The 21073-nt window shown below is 28.1% G+C and overlaps 2 protein-coding genes across 6 annotated transcripts; one reads left to right on the forward strand and one right to left on the reverse strand.

The window, feature by feature from the left end:
- The first annotated feature begins 7335 nt into the window (after positions 1-7335).
- Positions 7336-10447, forward strand: LOC135929410 (ras suppressor protein 1-like). The gene is made up of 9 exons (XM_065465972.1): positions 7336-7454; positions 7497-7547; positions 7590-7657; positions 7721-7773; positions 7819-7937; positions 9523-9605; positions 9653-9767; positions 9951-10083; positions 10264-10447. Exons 1-9 carry the CDS (start codon positions 7349-7351, stop codon positions 10355-10357), a joined length of 822 nt encoding a protein of 273 aa, XP_065322044.1. The 5' UTR covers positions 7336-7348; the 3' UTR covers positions 10358-10447.
- Positions 10448-10505: 58 nt separating this feature from the next.
- Positions 10506-16150, reverse strand: LOC135929409 (sodium/potassium-transporting ATPase subunit alpha-like). Of its 5 annotated transcripts, XM_065465970.1 has the most exons (15): positions 15875-16149; positions 14768-14966; positions 14600-14708; positions 14304-14436; positions 13846-14238; positions 13497-13633; positions 13145-13362; positions 12542-12643; positions 12159-12209; positions 12055-12116; positions 11914-12008; positions 11473-11647; positions 11285-11415; positions 10954-11055; positions 10506-10786 (listed from the first exon to the last, which is right to left on the reverse strand). In XM_065465970.1, exons 1-15 carry the CDS (start codon positions 16097-16099, stop codon positions 10666-10668), a joined length of 2253 nt encoding a protein of 750 aa, XP_065322042.1. In that variant the 5' UTR covers positions 16100-16149; the 3' UTR covers positions 10506-10665. The 5 variants fall into 5 exon arrangements, 2 of the variants coding, with proteins under 2 accessions (XP_065322042.1, XP_065322043.1); XM_065465971.1 differs by having other exon boundaries at positions 10507-10786; positions 12055-12209; positions 15875-16150; XR_010572589.1 differs by having other exon boundaries at positions 10771-10786; positions 11258-11415; positions 12055-12209.
- Between the last annotated feature and the right edge of the window lie 4923 nt (positions 16151-21073).

Below are 21073 nucleotides of genomic sequence, written 5' to 3' on the forward strand. Positions count from 1 at the left end.
TTAAACCCGAAACCTGTTGACAATCTATCCATTTCGATCCAGCATCTACCATAATAAAATATCTTCTTTTTTCATATTCTAGAAAATCTACATGTATTCTTTTACATGGAGTGTCCGTTTCTGGCCATTTATCTGCTTTATTCCCTGGTGGTACATTAGCCCACATGTTACATGTCTCGCAGCTTCTAGCTAATTCTTCAATTTCACTATTCATCTTAGGCCACCAAATATATTATCTTGCTTTATTCTTCATTCTTTCTATGCCTTGATGTCCTGAATGTAATACGGCGAATGTATCTTTTCTTAACTTAATCGGTATCACTAATCGATATCCTCTCAATAAACAATTGTCTTCTATATTTAATTCATTCCTTATATTTTTAAAAGCTTTGTCTTCACCTTTCCATTCTGCCTCTCCTTTCAAACAAGTTCTAATTCTTATTAATTCTTCATCTTTTTTGGACATCTCCTCTATTCTTTCGAACGTTATCGGTTCTTCTCTTGCATCTATCTTCAAAGCCCTTATCACTTTACTATTTAATTTTTCTTCCTCTTTTATATATTCTAAACTATTGCTTACTGTATCCTTGTCTGCAATGTCTTTATTAAACAATCTCGATAATATATCTGGTAAACAATTATGTTTACCCGCTCTGAATCTTATTTCAAAATCGAAATTACCAACTAAAATTAACCATCTTTGTAACCTGGGTGACATCATAAGCTCCTTATTTTCTTTTTTGAATAAATCTACCAAAGGCTTATGATCAGTATATAAGACAAACCTTCTTCCTATCAGATATTCTTTGCACTTCTCTAGCCCGAATTTCACAGCCAGAGCCTCTCTCTCGATCGTGGAGTAATTTTTCTCAGTGCTACTAAACCGTCTCGATAAAAATAAAATCGGTTTCTCAACCTTATCTGTCATCTGTAATAAAACTCCTCCTATACCTTCATTAGATGCATCAACCGCTAATATAATAACCAATTTCTCATTAAAACAATTTAAAATCGGTTTCTCTACCATCTTAATCTTCAATGTTTCGAAACTTTTCTCCTGTGTTTCTCCCCATTCAAACTTTTTATTTTTCTTTAATAAATCATACAACGCTGAGGCGATTTCTGCAAAATCTTTAACAAACCCATTATAATAATTCGTTGCTCCTAAAAACGCCTGTACTTCAGTTTTATTATTTGGGGCTCTCATACTCATTATCTTATCTATATTCTTTACAATTGGAGTAATTTCATTTCCATTTATAATATGTCCTAAATATTTTATTTTTCTTGCTCCAAAAACACTCTTCTTCATATTAGCTTTTAAACCATTTTCTAATATAATATTTAACACTTTAATTAACCTAGCATTGTGCTCTTCTTCTGTTCTACCAGATATCAAAACATCGTCTAAATAATACATTATTCCCTTTATTCCCTGAAATAACTCCGCCATTGTTCTTTGAAATATTGGAGCCGATACTTTCAAACCAAATGGTAAACGACAAAAAGCAAATAATCCTCTATGCGTTGTGATCGTTAATATCTTCTCACCTTTATTTGCAAGTAAGCATTCGAAAAATCTATCTTTGAAAAAATTGTTGCTCCTCTTAAATTAGCCAACAATTGTTCTATTCTAGGTAATGGATATCTTTCGTTTATTACCCACGTGTTAACTGATACTCTATAGTCTATACACAGTCTTAAACTGTTGTCTGGTTTTCTTATGGGAACTAATGGTGTTGCCCATACACTATGCCCTATTGGTTTTATAATTCCTTCTTTTAACCATTTGTCGAATTCCTTATTTATATCTTCTATCCACGAAAACGGCAATCTTCTTGTGCTGCAATATTTAGGTCGATAACCTTGTTCTAATCGTATATCTACTTCAAAATCTCTAAGAGTCCCTAATTCTTCTTTAAAAACCTCCAAGTACTGATCCAAAATCATACTTATTTCATGGCTATATTTATTTTCGATAATCTCTTCCTGTTCTACTGTCTTCTTAATTATCTGTTTGTTGCTTTCGACTGGTGTTACCTCTAAAGAATTTATATCTCTTGACATCTTATTCTCTTTGACTCTATATTTAATCAAAAATTCTGGTGTTCGATTTCTAAGTTTATCGAGAACTAATTCTTGTTTATCCTCTATAATAGGTAACTTAAATCTATCGAAATCACTCCTTATTATTTCACTATTATCAATAAATTCTGTTGTTCGATTTCTAAGTTTATCGAGAACTAATTCTTGTTTATCCTCTATAATAGGTAACTTAAATCTATCGAAATCTATCATTTCACTATTTTCATCATTACTTACAGGGATAGTATCGAAAAATTTCCACCAATTATAAACTGGACCTAACGTTCTTATATCATACCATCCTAAAATCGGTTCAATCTTCAACGTAGTTATCCACAAATTTATACTTTTATTAACTCCTGGTAACCTTACCCTATAATACCCTAAAATTTTCACCATGCTACCATCCAATTGTTTGGCTCTTATCTTTTTTGTAACAAATTCTTTCTCTGGCCAAAATCTCATAAAATCCTTTATACTTATCAAACTAATTTCTGCTCCTGTATCTAATAAAAAACAAATTTCTGCTTCATCCATGTTTATCATTACTCTAGGGCATCTATTTTTCATTAAAAAATTCTCTAATTTCATTTTTAGTACGTCTACACTAGTTGCCTTTTTAATTCTATATATTTCAAAATCTCTATTTTTTATTTTTATATCACTTCTATTAATATCGCTTGAATTATAATTATCAACGTTAAAACACTTTTTATCATAGCAAAATTTATCTTTCTTATTACAATCATTATTCTTACTTGCACTAGCATTATCAACATTATCCAAATTATCATTATTAAAATTAAAATACTTATTTTTACTACAATTATTAACATTAACAAAATTAGTATAATTATCTAATCTATCATTAAAATTAAAATGCTTAATTTTACCTGAACTAAAATTAGAAAAACTATTATTACCAAATTTATTATTAAAATTAAAATATTTATTCTTATTTTCTACTAAATTATCAACATTAAAAAAATTATTAAATTCATTATCAAAATATTTCTTTCTTAGTCATTTGTTACATTTTTCTTGAGTGTGTCCATCCTGGCCACAAATATTACATCTCACAATTATATTGTTTAATCTACATCTTATAGCTAAATGGCCATTCCTGCCACATCTCGCGCATTTCAAATCTTTTGTTAAATCACAATCACGCGACATATGGCCTGGCTGACCACAGCTATAGCAACTTATCTGTCTGTAATTATCCGTTCGTATGAAGTTGTTTATATTTCTTTTCTTATCTTCCTCTCTTAATATATTCTTAATATTTTCTAACTCTTTAATCTCTATCTTAACGTAAGTCGTATTTCTTCCTATAATTAAACTTAACGTGAAACTTAAAATTAGCAACAAAAATATAATTATACTTATATTTTCAAGTATTAAACTTAACAAATTTATTTGCGTAATATACATTAAAGTGTACTCAATAACCACTTGATTAAAATAATTTTAACTAATCTTAAACAATTAAATAAATATAAACATACGAATAAAACCAATACCAAGATCCAAAATTTATATAACATCAATAAGAAAACCGAAATTATCAAAAATTTATATATATTTATTTTTTATTATTTTTTTTACCTTGTTCCAATGTATAATTAGACTGACTTTTGATCTTCTAAATCACTGTAAGGCACCACTGTACCAATATGGGATTGATATTTATATTGCTGAGGCTAGTGGGAGAGACTGAATATCTATGGAACTAATAATAAATAAATAAATATATAATTATTAATAATTTTTTAATACTAATTCACTACTTTTACTCTTTATTCAACTTCTATCAAATCCAAAATAATAATCAAAATATCGTCTGTAAATTCTTTTATTAAATTAATAATCAAAATATCATCGGTGTATTATAATTATTTTTCTTGGCTATTTATATATTTTTTGGTAGCCATTAAAAATCCTTTTTCATAAAAATTCAAAATTATAAATTTGCATGGCGAATAAAAATTAATAATAATAATGCTAACTAAAATTATAATTTAATATACGAAATATAAATTTGCATGGCGAACAAAATTAATCGTAATAAGAATAATTAAAATTATAATCTAATATTTGAAATATAAATTTGAATAGAGAACCAAATTAATAATAATAATGATGTTAACTAAACTTCTAATATTCAAAACCTAATAGATTAAGTACAAACTATAACATTTCCTACATGTGAAATCATTCCTAAATATACCTCTGCCATTCATTATTGAAAAAAATATTAAAAATGTTAGGACAGCTTTGATAATCTTTATTTAAGAAATATTTATATAAGGTTTATAAAATTTTAAAATTCTATCGATGGCGGGTATTAGGAACATATCGCAACCAACATTGTGCTGATTCAATTCTGTAAATACACTCTGTTTTTACCAAATTCCCTGAGGCATTATCAGATCAGAAAGCTGACATGCAATTTATTGATAATCTCGAATCTGCTATATTTACAATTTTATGGTTATTAGCTATGTCTTTGGATTTTTCACTATTTGAGGGGAAAAATTTAATAGTTTTATTGAAGCGACCTTAATTTTGTTGAAATAGCGGAGGATCAACGGAGATATTTTAATATTTTCCTTATTAGATGCATCTGTTAGAATTGCATATGTAGGCTCATCTTTCATATCGTCAAGAATTAACCTCCTGGATTTAGGTCCTAAAATATTGATGATAGTCTTACACATTTTTGTTCTACAAGTATAGTTTTCATTTATATTAGAGTGGTTAAATATTATGGGAAAAAGATTCTACCAACATTGTGATGATGAGTATTGTGAATGTTGTACTACAAGATAAGTGATTACAATTGCCGCAACTGTAGTTGCATCTGTATTATTTTTTATTTTTGGAGTACCTTATTATGTATTTAAACGTGATACGTTAAAATTAAGCGCTTATCTCTATAATGTTATACACACACGGTAGATTTCCAATTTTGGTCCTTTTATGGGACATTCGCATAAAATATATTTTTAATTGTAAAATTAAAGTTGTTTTTTTATAAAATTTTATCTTGTTTACATTCTTTTATATTAAAAAAGATTGTAGGTTTTTTAAAATTAATATATTTTAATTTTTCAAGATGTTATTTTATTTTGAAAAATAGTTACCGACTTTGTATTTATATAAACTAATTATAAAAAATAATAGGCGGATAATTAAGTCAATTCAAAATCCCGGCGAAGGCCCGCAAAAATTTTTTCTTAGCAATTTTCATATTTCTCCCGCATAATACCAATTATCTCCCGCAATTTGAAAATTTTGACCTGGCAACCCTGTATATGAATATATATTTGGGGGACAAGGGTTGGGGAGAGGATTAAGGAGGATATTTTATTACATATTTGGGGGACAAGGGTTGGGGATAGGATTAAGGAGGATATTTTATTAGCGTAAAATGATATTCACAAAAAGTGATAAATTTCTGAAGGGGGCAGGGAATCCCCCCCCTCGGCTACGTCTATGATGCTAAAAGTTTTGCCATGAAAATAAATCTTAATCTAGGAAAAAAATTTTATTAAAAAAAACGAAAACACAATTTGTTTAATCTTTAAAATGATAAATTAAAATTTCAGAAATATTTAAATAAAAATATCATAATATTTGGTAAATTTTTACCTTCCAACACTGTTTATCCGCTAAGATATGACCGTTTAAAGCGCGGAAAAATGGTACATTTTTGACAAAATGCACTTCATTTATTTTCAAATATCTCGAGAAATAATTATGTTAGAAAAACAATTTAATTTTATATTGTAGCTTAATCTTTAAAATTACAAATATGATGGACATTTTATTAATATCGAAAACCGGATGTGTAAAACCGAAAATGGCCATAGAAAAAAAAGGTATTTTTTTCAAATTTTTTTTCTGTAGATAGATATAACACCGCTTTATATTTGTACAAAATCCTAGACTGGGATGAACATGGGTTTAAGCGTTATCACTCTTTATATGACTAAAATTGAACAAATTTAACATTAATATCTTCATATTTTAATTTAATGAATAGTTATGAAATAATGTTAATTTAAAAATTATGTCTAAATGATAGGCCCTTAACTTTTTTTATCTCTATAAAAAAAATTTGAAAGTTGACTGGGATAATGAGCTTTGTTTAACACTTTAGTTAAATTTTGGCTCGAAGTTACTTGACAAAATAATTCTAAACATATTTATTACTTTTATAATACAATCAAAAATTTATAATTAAAATATATCATATATTATAATCATCCAAAGAATTTTAATAAATCATGACTTTTGTTTAAGTCTAGGGGAATAAAAGCTTGGAACTTTGTGTTCTAGAAATTCTCTTATCTCTCAAAAACCTGCTTTCAAGATGACTTTCTATGTTCATATGTTCATTATTGCTCACAAATATATAATTTACTCCATAGATATTATTTCTTAAATAGTTAAATAAATCTATTGTTGTCAATATGTGATGTTCATATGGACGTTGCAAGCTTGCTCGAGCTGCTAACCGTTTAGTAACGGCCCCCAAGTCGCATGGACTTTTACATTGTGCGGTTTCAAAAAATGTCACTCAGCCTTTATCCCAAAATCATTTTCATGATTGTAGAGATTAATGAAATCTTTATTTTAATATTTTATTGCTCCATCAGAAAAATAATAAATGTAAGCCAATCTATTAAATTTTTCCTTCAAGAATATGATTAATTTTTAAAATAAATAAAATGCACATGCGTTGTGCTTTAAACAATCTGATATAACCACTAAATTTACATGTTTTATTATGTTGTTCTTACGGTAATAAATTATAAAAGAGTCGATAGTGGCTTGATTATTGGTCTGATTACATCCTTGATGGCCATTTCCGGTTTTACACATCCGGTTTTCGATATTAATAAAATTCATATTTATTTTTATGTCATTTTAAAGAACCTTTATTAAGTTACAAAATAAAATTTAAATAATTTTTTTAACATGATTATTTCTCCTGATATTTGAAAATAAATGAGGTGCATTTTGTAAAAAATGTACCATTTTTCTGCACTTTAAACGGCTATATCTTAGCGGGTAAACAGTGTTGGAAGGTAAAATTTCATTTTTTTCTTAGTTATAGTATATACTACCAGTATACAAAACTTAATTGAAGGGAGTCGGGTTGAAACCTTGGTTGATTTGATATGGAATTCACCATTTATATTTAAAATAATTCATGATTGACATATCAAACATTTCGGGAATTTGCGTTATCGATATGACTAAATTTAGAAAATATGTTGAAGAATGTATTGATAAAAACATAGATGAATTAGATATAGTTGACAAAGGATTGGTAAATATTTATGATCTACCAGGATTATGTATATAGTATATATATATATAAATAATTATTTATGTTTTAGTTAGTTTAAAGCAACTAACCAGATTAACCATAAGCCATAATAAGATCGAATGTAATTAGAAATTTAATTTATATAAATAAATATATAATTTAGCAATACCACCTGGAATTGCAGAATTGGAAAATTTGGAAATTTTAAATTGTTTCAATAATCAAATAGAGGTAATTGAATTTTGTTATGTTAGAAATATTTATTTTTTATCATTTCGTATACTATTTTGATAGGAAATTCCAACAACAATATCTACATTGCCTAAACTTCGAATTCTTAATTTAGCGTAATACTATTATTTTTATATTACTTATACATTTAAAATTATTAGTTTTAATAGATTATCAAATTTGCCACGTGGGTTTGGATCATGTGCAACTCTGGAAATCTTAGATTTGACATATAATAATTTAACAGATAAATCATTACCTTCCAATTTTTACATGCTTTGTAAGTATTTTGTATTGGTGTTAATTTTTATTAAAGTAAAACTTTATTTTTAAAAAAAGCAGCACAATAATAGCTATTAGTTTTAAAAAGTAGCTTTAACATGCTACCTAAAAAAAATATTTAATTACATAAAATGCTATTTATCAAAAATCAATTTTTGGAATTCCAAAAAGAAATGTTATAAACTATATACAGTTTTTTTAAATATTTAATAGTCAATACTTAAAATATCCTATTTAAAGTTTTTTAAAAAATATAATATATAATACTTCTCAAATTTGGGAAATGAAAAGTAACACCCTTACTTAACAATATTATCAATTACTAGATCATCTCTGTTTGATTATTTAAAATTATTCATCATAAGTTACTACTTATCAAGTGGAACTTTTTATATGTTACCTAGTGCATTTCCATTAATCATTTTTTTACAAACAATTTAAAAAAATTAAAATATTTATTTATGTCTAAAATCTAGCAGCTATACAGCAGATCCTCATATCTGACATTTTTGTGAAATTTATTTTTTGCACATATAAATTCAAGGATATCTTTATTTGGGGTCTCCCAGCACGATCCCAAAGCTTTTGCAAGATACTTTATGTGCCAGGTCAAAAGACATTTTCAAAAATTTCCCCATTTTGAGCTGCACCATGTTGCTTCTAATCTTTATTCCTGTCGCTGGCCAAATTGGCAAATGGAAAAAATATTAATATATTTTCTTCCTATTCTTAAAGTTTTGTCAGATTGAATATCACAATTAAGAAAGTTTAAAAAATATCTGGTGGTGGTAGATATTTAAATTTATTTTTATTTCATGTTTAAAATAGACAATTAAATTATCAGAGTTATTATTGAATAATTATTTTATGGTGTAATATATTTTTCAAAGACCAAAAATCAAAATTATAGGTTTAATTTAGATTTTTTAATAATTTAGCTATATTTTGTAAATTGTTTTAAAGGGAAATTGAAAATATGAGCAATAAATGTATATTTTAGATCTTCATTTTTTTGCCACCGATAATTAAAAAATAAGTAAATGTGTTTACTTATTTAATATTATTATTAATGATGTAAAATTGCTAGCCAATTTTTAAAAACGGCTAACTTAATATTTTATCCAGAAAAATATTGCCTGAACTTTGAAATTTTACTAATAGATGTCCAAACCTTTGTGCCATCTACAAGCATAATCTGGCTTGCATAATATTTTTCTGAATATACTTTTAGCCATTTTTATCACAATGATATAAATTAATATTAATAGAAAAAAATAAAAATATTTGAACAATTTCTATATGCCAAACATGAGATTCTGCACTGCTTGCCAACAATACATAACTAGCAATTCATAAAAATATTTGAACAATTTCTATATGTCAAACATGAGATTCTGCACTGCTTGCCAACAATACATAACTAGCAATTCATAAAAATATTTGAACAATTTCTATATGTCAAACATGAGATTCTGCACTGCTTGCCAATAATACATAACTAGCAATTCATATTATTATTTTTTTTATTAAATATTTTATTAGGCATTTATTTATATTTTCCATATTATTATTTTTTAATTAAGCAACATTAAGGGCACTATATTTGGGTGATAACGATTTTGAAATAATTTCTCCTGAAATAGGAAAATTGAAAAATCTACAAATTGTAAATTACTTATATAACATATTGTATATATTTTAACATGTTTATAGTTGAATCTTCGAGAAAATGATCTCATTCTGGTACCCAAGGAACTCAACCAATTAACTAAATTGAAAGAATTAAATATTAGTGGTAATCGTTTATCTGTTTTACCTCCCGAATTAAGTTATATTTTATGTTGATTTTTTTATTTTAAATTTGAATGCTTAATTTCCTACCCTTAATTTTTTAAATATATTTTTTTTAAAACTTATTAAGATTAGTTAATACTATTTTGAATTTTATGCTTTACATTTCGAATTTGAACCACAAAAATATATTAAAAAATAAAATAATAATATTTTATAGGCGAAATTGAATCTTTAGCCAATAAGCAAATGCTTAAAATGGATAACAACCCTTGGTTGCCCCCTATTTCCGATCAATTGAGATTGGGAGTTAATCATGTCATCAATTATATCAAAACTCAAACTTATAAATTGTAAGTTCATGTGTGCTCATGATAAAACAAACAAAAAATATTTTTTAAAAAATTACATTCATAAATCTATTGATTTAACAATATTTATTATTAGTAAATTACTTGTTTACAGAATATTTGGCATATCACATAATAATTGTTATAAACTTTATCACAAAAAAAATAATATATATACAAAAGCTTGTACAATAGACATCTATCGACCATGGAAACTGACAATTCCATAATTCCGATCAAAGATAAATCTAAAAAATTAAGTAGGCTCAAGAAATAGATTATTTAATCCAGAATGGTTGTATGCTTTATATTTATTTAATTGCATCATATAAACTATTATTTAATTTATCTTTAAAAAAAATTTGTATTTTATAGCTTATATCAGCTTAGCATTTTGTTAATTTTTATTATATATTTTTTATACAAATATTTAATATATCAATAAAATATTGATTCTATAACGCTAAACTCTGATTCAAAAATGTAAATAACAATCATTATGTGAAAAAAGTATATTATATACATATTGACATTAAAAGCTAATAAGAATATCATATGTGAAATTTCAGTTTGATTTTTTTATAATTAATAATAAGTTTCTCTCTCTACCCATCCACCTGGGTTGTGCCTTATTAAGTATCTTCTGCATTCATCGTAGATAAAGATCAAAATACTAAAAGGTATTGCTGGTAACCACCAATAAAATCTTTCGAAAAATAATAAATTAATGTTAAATATTCTTTAATAAATTGATGTTTGCTAAATTACTGTAATTTTTTTAAATATCATTATTTTCAAGTCAATTTTTACAAAATTATCATAATCATTAAAATGACAAAGAAAAAGAAGTGTATATATTATATATATACGAACTTTAATGGATACATGCGTAGGCCCTTATCTAAGCCTGGAGTGTAACACAGTATTGCAGCAATAACTGTTTCGAAGACTAAGGCAAAATTTAAGACCCAGTTTCTATAATGTTTTTTTTGTATAAAAAAAACTATGATTCTTAAAATAAACTGCTATCTTTCAAATGAATTAGGCAGATTCTGCCCATCCCTTCTTGATCATTCAAAGTTAAATTTGGTAATTTAGTAGAAACTAAATCCTTTTATTAATTCCTTGAACTTCAGAATATTGTGGAAAAAATTTAATATAATTATATATACTTAACATAAGAAATAAATTAAATCTTGACTACGTCATTCCTTGGTGTACGATGGAATTTTTTCTCGTTTTACAGATAATTAAATCTGCCCATTGAACTACGACTATCGAAACGAAAAAGGCTGTGTGACATGTGTATTCCAATATTTTTCGGTTCTCATAGGTCTATAAGCAACGAATAACTTAATGATTATCTTAATAGAAAATTGATTTAAGATATACCCATTCTTGTCCGTAGGAGTCCTGCAAATCGGTAACACTTTCGGAATCCCATTTAAGCCTCAAGCCAATTAGTTTTTTGGGAAGGAACCCATTTTCGGCCATTATCAAAAAATAAGTAAAAAATCCTGCCGCCGCTTGTATCATTCCAACTTGCCCGTATGCAACGTTAATGAGCCTTTATATTTTTACAAATAGCATTTGAATTTTAGTATTTTGTATGGTGTAAATCAGTGATGCCTATCAATACTCACCCGTATCAGTTGATACTTCCAATAATAAACCATGCTATATTATTATTTTTTTAAATATATTTTCATACTTTATTAACTCATTTTACATCATCAATTTTCTTTCTATCTAAATTTAAGTTATTTTTTGATGAGGGATAATTTAATATAACTATAAAGAATATGCTCTTGTGTGGTATCAAAACTCACATACCTGGAGTTAACTAATTTATCGTATAATGCATTTCTGGGTTTCCTTCTCATAATGTCGCTTTCAGCCTTTTCATAAGCCAATGATATGGCCGGAATCTTGAAAAGAAATTATTTGTTTTTAGTAAAAGAATGATATAATAACCATGTCAGTTCCTAAATCAATGCACAGGATTGTAACTGTTCCTAATGGTAGAGGTATATTTGCTAATATGAATATTAGAAACGGGCTAATCTCAGGTATATTACTAGTCAACGTATATGCTATGGACTTTTTCAGATTATCGAAAATTAATCTACCTAGATATAATTATTTTTCATTTACAAAAAATAAATTTAGTATAGGTTCTTATTTATTTTGTCACTTAATTTTTTCGCCAAAAATAATATCATTCATGGTTATACAGATTAATATATTATTTTTTATTCCGAACATTTTTTTTTAAAAAGCAATTATTTTATAAATAATAGATATTTATTTATCTTCACAGTTTAAAGATTAAATATGATCTTTTTTCAAATTTTAGGTGGAAAATTAAAAAATTTATATTAGCGATTGATCTATTTTTCTAAAGTTTCTAATTTTTTTAAATAATTTTACTTTATGAAATGAATTTTGATTATTAAAAAACCTTCTTCAACCCCAGTGACTATCGAAGCGAAATTGTCATCCAGTAAAATCATATCGGCGGCTTGCTTGCTTACATCACTACCAGCGATGCCCATTGCAACACCTAAAATCATTTTTTTATATTTCTTTATTAATATATTATTTCGATATTTTTTAAACCTTATTCAATAAAATAAAACAGGAATTCGTATAATTCTAGCTAACCCCTCATTCATAGTTAGCGCGAATTCGCTGCAATTATACAAAATACTCTCTATTTCTGAATTCTTCGTCACGAATTTACTCTAACTGTGAATGAAGATTTACCATGCATTCACAGTTAGCACGAATTCGTGGCGAAGTATACAAAATATACTGTGTTTTAACAAACTAAGGAACATTTTTTATTATTTCAGATAGATATTCTTATCTTATAAACTTTATATGTATTTATTTTTCATGCACTTACCTTCCTTATTAAATGCCCCAGTGTGAAGTTTCAAGTCTGAAAACAATTGGTAAATTTTATATCAGAAAAAGTTGCGCAAGATTTTGGAGTGACCTAAGTTTGAGGCGAATCGCACGTGCCTCAATTTATATAATCAATTTAAAAAATTTTTATAACCAATATCGGCTTGTTTAAGAGCAGGCGAATCATTGACACCGTCTCCGGTAACTGCAACAATTGCTCCCTGGCGTTGACAACCTTCCACTATTATCAGCTTTTGTTGTGGGGAAGTTCTCGCAAATACTATTTCAGAATGTTTCCTAAGGATTTCGTCTAATTCAGATTCTTTCATGTCCTTGAGCGTTGTCCCATGAATGACACATGCTGTAACATCTCTTCCTCGTAAAAATTATACGTATATTAATCCTTGAAATACAGCAAAACTTGTATAATTTGAGTGTCCAAAATTTTTCCTCAAATTATACGAGTGTTTTATTTATACAAATATCATTTATTATAGCATTTATACTTAGTATCCACTTCTTCGGGCTTAATATTTAGCCTGGCTGCTATATCTTCAACTGTTTCATTCTCTGGAGATATTATCCCAACAGATTTAGCTATGGCTTTTGCGGTAATGGGATGGTCTCCAGTAACCATTATTACCTTATTAGAAAAAAAAGAATATTATAATTTAAATCATGTGATTCCCACAGTTGACCATCTAGGATATCATTTCTAAAAAAAGATATTACCTAATTTTTTGGATAGAAATTAATTGTAAATCTTTTATTTTAATCCACAGTACAGATAAAAATAATAAAAAGCGATATATTTATTTACTTTGAAGATCTTATGGAGCATTTAAAATATTGTACTTTAATACCGGCACTTCTGCATTTACTAACCGCATCTGGAACGGCGGCTCTTGGTGGATCTATCATAGATATCAAACCTACAAACCTAAAATTAGTTATGGCAGGAAACTCAAAATCTTTTTGATCAAAATAGCCATGGGAGTAGGTTTCGATCGGTAACCAGCAATCGCAAAATCCTAAAACCCTTTCACCTAAACTTCCTAATTGAACGTAAGCCAAATTGAACTCGTTTAGAAATTCCTTGTCAATTGGCAAATTAACGCTCATTTTATTATTATCTTCTCTGGACAGGTAAGTTTTGCAAGCGTCTAATATTTTCTCTGGCGCTCCTTTCATGACTAGCAGATATTCGGATTTGTCGATACTATCGTCGTGACACTCGTGAATAGATATCTAAAAATTTTCCTTGATATATGATCTTTCGATAAAAAAAAATATCGATTAATTAATATTATAACCTGATATTTATTCGTTGAGTTAAACGGAATTTCAACAATTTTCTTATTCTTGTTCTGATATTCCGCACATTTTCCTATGGCCGTTTCCGAGAATTTCAGCAAAGCGCATTCCGAGGCGTCCCCGATACAATCTCTAAAGTAATTATTAAAATAGCATAAATTAAATATGCAAGACCAATTTTCAAGCTTAAATTTTTCTAGCCCTATCTCCTCGGCAATATTTAGCGCAGGAGTTTTTTGGGCAAAAAAAAATTAGTTCAAATGATCCGAAAATCAGGCGAGTTCCAAAGTTTTACCTATGAAATATGGGAATACTGTCCTGCCCTGGTTTAAATGATGCCCTATTGCACAATATAGCTATGCGCATAATCGACATGAAGGATGGCGTTTGTTCGATTTCAAAGTCTAAATTATACAATATATATAAAATTATTATGTTAAAATATTTTTTTATTCAATGTGACCTGCTAATAATTCAGATGTATCACTTTCCCATATCTGTTTATCAAACCATAAATGGCTAACTGTCATTCTATTTTGGGTTAAAGTTCCAGTTTTATCCGAACATATGGTAGATGTCGATCCCAATGTCTCGACTGCTTCTAGGTTTTTAACTAAGCAATTCTTGGAGGCCATTCTTTTGGCGGTCAGTGTTAAGCATACCTAATAGATAAAATAAATTATTTTCTTGTTTGAAGATTTATTTATATTTTTAACATTTTAGATAATTTATCATGAAATTATAATGATTAAATTAAACAATATTCAATTTAACTAATCAAGATTAACATATTTATTTTATCTACCTTATTTAATATTATTTCTAATAAAATATAAAAAATCTACTAGATCTAGGGCTTTAACTATAGGAGGGGTAGGGAGCCGGGCCATCCCTCAATCTTTTTTGATACCTAATGGATTTTGCGTTTTTTACTATTTTTATACACTTAGAGGTGATTTAATGTAAAATATATAAATAATACATAAATTATGATCAATTTAATTAAATTAGTATATCTAATATGCTTATTCTATTTTCGCCTAGGAGTACTAACAAGCTTAAATACGTATTAATACGCGCCAATTTCGCCCACGACATTTCGTTAAGTGGCAACAAGCGCTAATGAGTCCAACAATAGGCGTCAATGAGTCACAACAAGCGCCAATATTGTCAATTGCAATAAAAACCCGGATTTAACAATGATAGGTATTTGGAGAGTGTGGATGCTTTGGTTAATAAATTAATAGTTTGGCACTCATTAGCGATTATTGACACTTATGAGCGCTTATAAGTCCCTAATTTACGCTTGATAGCACTCATTGTCGCTTATTGGCACTCATTAGCGCTTATGGGCCCTTAGGCGAAATGTCTTTAGGTGAATTGCTGGTATATTAGCTCTCGTTAAATGAAATAGCTATAGAGAAACGTCTTAGGCGAAATGTCTAATCGCCGGTAGACCGCTTATCCTATTTTAAAAACAACATACCCCCGGGCCCCTATAAGAAAAGGTTTATAATTATGGTCCTAGTTAGATGTCCAATATTCGAGAAAATATATTTAAATGTTATACTGTGACTGTTGCCAATAAGCCCTCCGGCACATTGGCAACAATAATTCCAATCAAGAATATAACTGCTTCAAGCCAGGTATAATCGAATATCATAGCAATGACGAAAAATGCGACACCCAGGAACACGGCGACTCCTGTTATTAAATGGATAAAGTGGTTTATTTCTTTGTGTATGGGAGTTTCTCCTATACTGATTCCTGAGGTTAAATTAGCAATCCTTCCCATAACAGTTTTATCACCGGTATAGATAACGATCCCTTTTGCGGTTCCTTATTTTAAAATAGGTGATATTAACTGGTTATATACTTAATTTATAAATACATTTCTTAAATTCGATAATATAAATAAATAAATAAATAGCATATCTCGATAATAGAAAACAACCATCTTACTTGGTGAGACAGTACATTCTAACCAAAATAAAAAAATGATAAATATAGCTTTTACAATTCAGATAAATTGCTTATAATCTTTATTTAATCTCGAATCAAATATAATTGAAAATTAAAAAATAGGGCACATAATATGAAGGGGTGTCATCTAAGCCGTAACGAGAATTCTTAGTAGGAGGAAAATGCCAGTATCTAGGCATTTTTGCTTAAAGTTATTTGTATATTATCTATATTTGGTCCAGATTATTTCCTTATTTTTCTGTACAAACACTTAAAAATAATAATCATAAATTTTTTTTATAAAAATGTTTAGAAACCTTTATTTTTAAAAATATGTAAAATTGCCAATGATCTATAATAAATGGAAATCTCAAATAAAATTTATGGGGTAAACCACCACCCAATATTGTGACCCCCTCTCAGCAAAATTTTGGCTACGCCGTACTAATGGTTTATTATCATTAATTTTAGAATAGAATTAAGGAATATCCAGCATATTATATTATAATAAATTTAGATAAATAAATTATAGTAATGATTAATTTATTGTAATAGCTCATTATTGAAATTTTACTTTTAACTAGATATAATATTGTTAAAACCGCATTTTTTTATTGCAAATTTTTTTTGGAGGAGGCTAAATTTTCTTGGGAGGACTAGCTTCCAAATTCCAATTTACTACTTTGTTGTCGTATAATAAACATAGTGTTTTGTAAAGTTAATATTTAAAAAAGATGTACTATATATTCAAATAAAACTTACTAGCCATAAATAAATTCGAAACCAAACCATCATATTATTATCCGCCATTTTTTCTAAGAGATTTTGATATGAAAACAACTTTGGTCTTATCTTTCATTGTTAAACATTGTATGTGTTATATATACTTTTTTTCAACATAAGATTCAACACACTTTTACTTTCTATAGAAATAAATATTCCTCACAAATTGATTTTATTTTGTCAAACATTCATAACTGGTTTTTGGATGTGAGAGCGATTACTACAGTCAACATCTCTGACCACAAAATAGTGAAAGGACATTTAATGATCAATAGTGAATTGTGGAGAAACAAAAATACTTTATGTGCATCTAAGAGAGTAGCTCCCCGCCAACTAAGCTTTCGGGAAAACTATAATAATTTAAAATGTCCATTAGTCAAAGATGAAATTTCGATTAAGCTCTCTCTAGAAATAAATCGTTTCATGCAAACTAATCGGAATTCAACCCTGGAAAGCTGCTGGAGTGATTTCAAAAACATCCTATTACTCAATTGTAAGAATTTTACAAAAATTAGAGGCCCTCCCCCTAAAGAATGGATATCCTCGACCACAGAATCCAAAATAGCGGAACTAAAAACCAAAAGCTATAGAGATGTGGATCTATGGAAAACTATACAGAGACTTCTAAGGTCAGATAGAAGGAAATATGTGGTCAATAGAGCAAATGAAATTGAGGCAGATGTGAGATGCAACAGATTATTTGATGCTTATAAGAAATTGAAAATGTTCGGAAAACTTTCAAATTTTAAATGTCTTCCCAGATTAAAAATTGGTGATAATATCATTCGAGACCCTGAAGTACAAATGAAATTATGGTTAGAACATTATTCTGAGATGTTCAACTCCAATCATGTGATACTTCCTACGGAGAATGACCTACTCCCCACCAACTCAAATTTTACTACGTCGGAGATTAAAAAGGCTATACTAAAACTGAAAAATAACAAGGCGGCCGGACTTGATTGCATTAGAGCGGAACACTTAAAAGTCGCTCCAGATTATATCTCAGTGTTTTTACTGATGTTGTTTAATAAAATTTGGGTTTCCGGTGTTACTCCAAGAATGGAACATCTTTATTTGCAATTTCCCAAAAGTTTCCAATCCATCCACTTTTGATGACTATAGGGCTATTGCGCTGACGTCTATAGCATCTAAGGTCTTCATGGTACTTCTAAAAGATAGAATAGTAAACTCTACTAGCCATTTATTATCAAATAACATTTGCGCTTACAGACCAGGTAGAAACATCCTTCAACCCATTTTAGCGCTAAAAATTACCTTACAAAAATGCTTCAGATATAAACTACCTTTTTTCTTCATCTTCATAGATTTTAAAAAAGCATTTGATTGCATCAAGCATGAAGTTCTATGGAATATCTTAACAGATAGTGGTGTGGACTTAAACATAATAAGAATCCTCAGAAATCATTATGGCTCACTGATGTCTACCTTTAAAGTAGAGAATGTCCAATCTCCTTCCTTTATGGTACGTAAAGGAGTTAAACAAGGATATGTTCTGTCTCCTATCCTATTTAATATTGTTATGAATAAAATTATCGCAGATACATTAGGAGCGTTTAACTTACTAAATCTATCTCACCAAAATAACCTGTACTTAAAACACCGTATCATATCCTATGCTGATGATATTGTAATCATTACGAAATCTATGGGGCAAGTTATATGTATCCTCGATATCCTTAAATCATACAGCAGCGAAATCGGACTTATGATTAACTTTAAAAAAACAGTTATAATGCCCTCTCCATGGGTAGAGATAAATCCAAATTATACTGCTGAAAGATTAGGGATTAATTTAGTTGAGGAATTCAAATATCTTGGAGTAAATCTAGACAACAAAGGACATATAAAGAACGAAATAGAATTAAGACTCAAACATGCAAAATGGATATTCTACAAATATTTTAAACTATGGATAACAAGAGAAATATCAGTCAAAAGTAGACTACAGCTGTTCAATTCGTTGATCATCCCCATTCTTCTATACGGAAGCGATATCTGGGATGTAAATAAAACTCAAACTAAAAAACTTCAAGTCTATATCAATAGATGCCTAAGACTTATAAATGGATATATATATCCTAGAGTCATTACAAATATTAGTCTATGGAAACTATCCAAACACATTCCAGTCGCAGTACAGCTAAAGAAAAGAAGAATTCAATTATTTGCGCATATTCTGAGAAATACGGGAAATAATTTGGCCTATGAAGCTCTGGACTGGCTACCGATCTACAAAAACAAAAGATACTGTAATTATAAAACATACTGGTTAAATAAAACTATATTTGACATTCTGAATTTGAACATAAGCCTAACTCAATTTACACATCTGAATAATAATAAAAGTTCAATCAATAAACTTTTTAAAATGAAAACCAACTACCTTATAGATCGATAGTTTTTTCCTAAGTATTCATTCAATCCCTCTAGGAGGTTTTAGAAATTTCATTCTCCTCTTTACCATTTTCAAGCCCATTCCAAAATTTTTTCTACATAACCTTTATATTCCTAAACCTAATACTGTACACTCATTGGATGGTTATTCGATTTATTATTGCTCAACGTAAGTTTTCTTTAACCTTAGTTTTAGCATACTACTCTAACATTATGTTATTATATTTATTTAAGCTGAGTTATTATTTATTTCTCAATATTATTTCAAATAAAATCAATATAGCTAATATTATCCTTCCATAATCTAGTTTTATTTTAATCGGGCATGGGCTTTTTATTTACGATAGATGAATATTATAATCATTTCTTATTTCTAGGTTCTTATTTCTAGGTTTCTCACAATGCAAATTGAAAGTAAAATTAACATAGCCAATATAGCCCCTCCATAAATAAACTTATATTTAATCGGGCATGGGCCTTTTGACCTCTCCTTTTACTTTCCCATCGGCGTTTAAGTAAGGGACTTTGCCTCTTGCGCGCACAGGTAACTGCGGCCTGCCCAAAAAACGTGAATGGTTTTCTCTTATTTAGTTAAATATTTCCTCTTTTTATCCCAGTTAGATGGGCTCTTATAAGAGAACCAAGCGTTGCTCTGTTATATATTTATCTTTGATATATATATGACAAACAGGTATTTATATTTGCCTCCAAAGTGGTTATATGAAAAGACATGTGTAAAAAAATGATATTTTAAAATCTTCTTTTTATAAAATAAACTCTAAGGCAAAAAAATTAAATTTTCGAATAATTTACAAGACGGCTGAACCCAATAATGTCCTTTTCTTAATTGTAAGTTATTATGACGATACCTGTCAAATTAATTATAACTTCCTGCTTTTATTATGATATTCACTGAGCAGGTTCTGATTCCTATTAAAATACTTTCCTCAAAATTTAATCTTAACTCCTAAAAAATTTTTTTTATAATATTATAAGGGTTAGAGATAAAAAATTATTTTATAATTCCGAAAAATAAAATCTTAATTAACAAAATCTTTTTCTTTAATTAATATTAATAATGTTACATTACCTAAATATTATTTAAATTCTTAAAAAATTATATTTGTTTCCCCTTCTTCTAAAGTTTATATATATTCACAAGAATGGAATGATCACTACTTATGTTCCTAATTTTTCAAGCCTCTAACTTAAAAAAAACATATTTGCTATATTGAAGCACCAAATTTTCCAATATTCTAACTTTCTAGGTTGAGATATCAAAGTTTTTCTACATAAATTTGAAAAGTTTTGATATATCATTTTTCTTCTCTTAATATTTTTAAACAGGATTCTACAGTTATAACCTGCTTATCAAACAATTCTCAAGGGATCAAAAATTTGAACGTTAAAGGTGGTGTTGCTAAAAAATATACCGAGTCGTGCCAAACGACTCGTCTTTGAAAGGATCTAAGTTGTAAAAATAAAGACCGATTTTATTCCAATTATGATTTCCTTATTCTAGTCCCATTTCGAGATAAATTTTTACGTTAGATCCTTTGAATGTCTTTCATTCGCTAAAGGATGAAAATGTTGCGGGTTATAACTG

The sequence above is a fragment of the Gordionus sp. m RMFG-2023 genome, chromosome 5 (genome assembly GCF_954871325.1).
Source record: "Gordionus sp. m RMFG-2023 chromosome 5, tfGorSpeb1-WG-v2, whole genome shotgun sequence".
Lineage (NCBI taxonomy): Eukaryota > Metazoa > Nematomorpha > Gordioida > Chordodea > Parachordodidae > Gordionus > Gordionus sp. m RMFG-2023.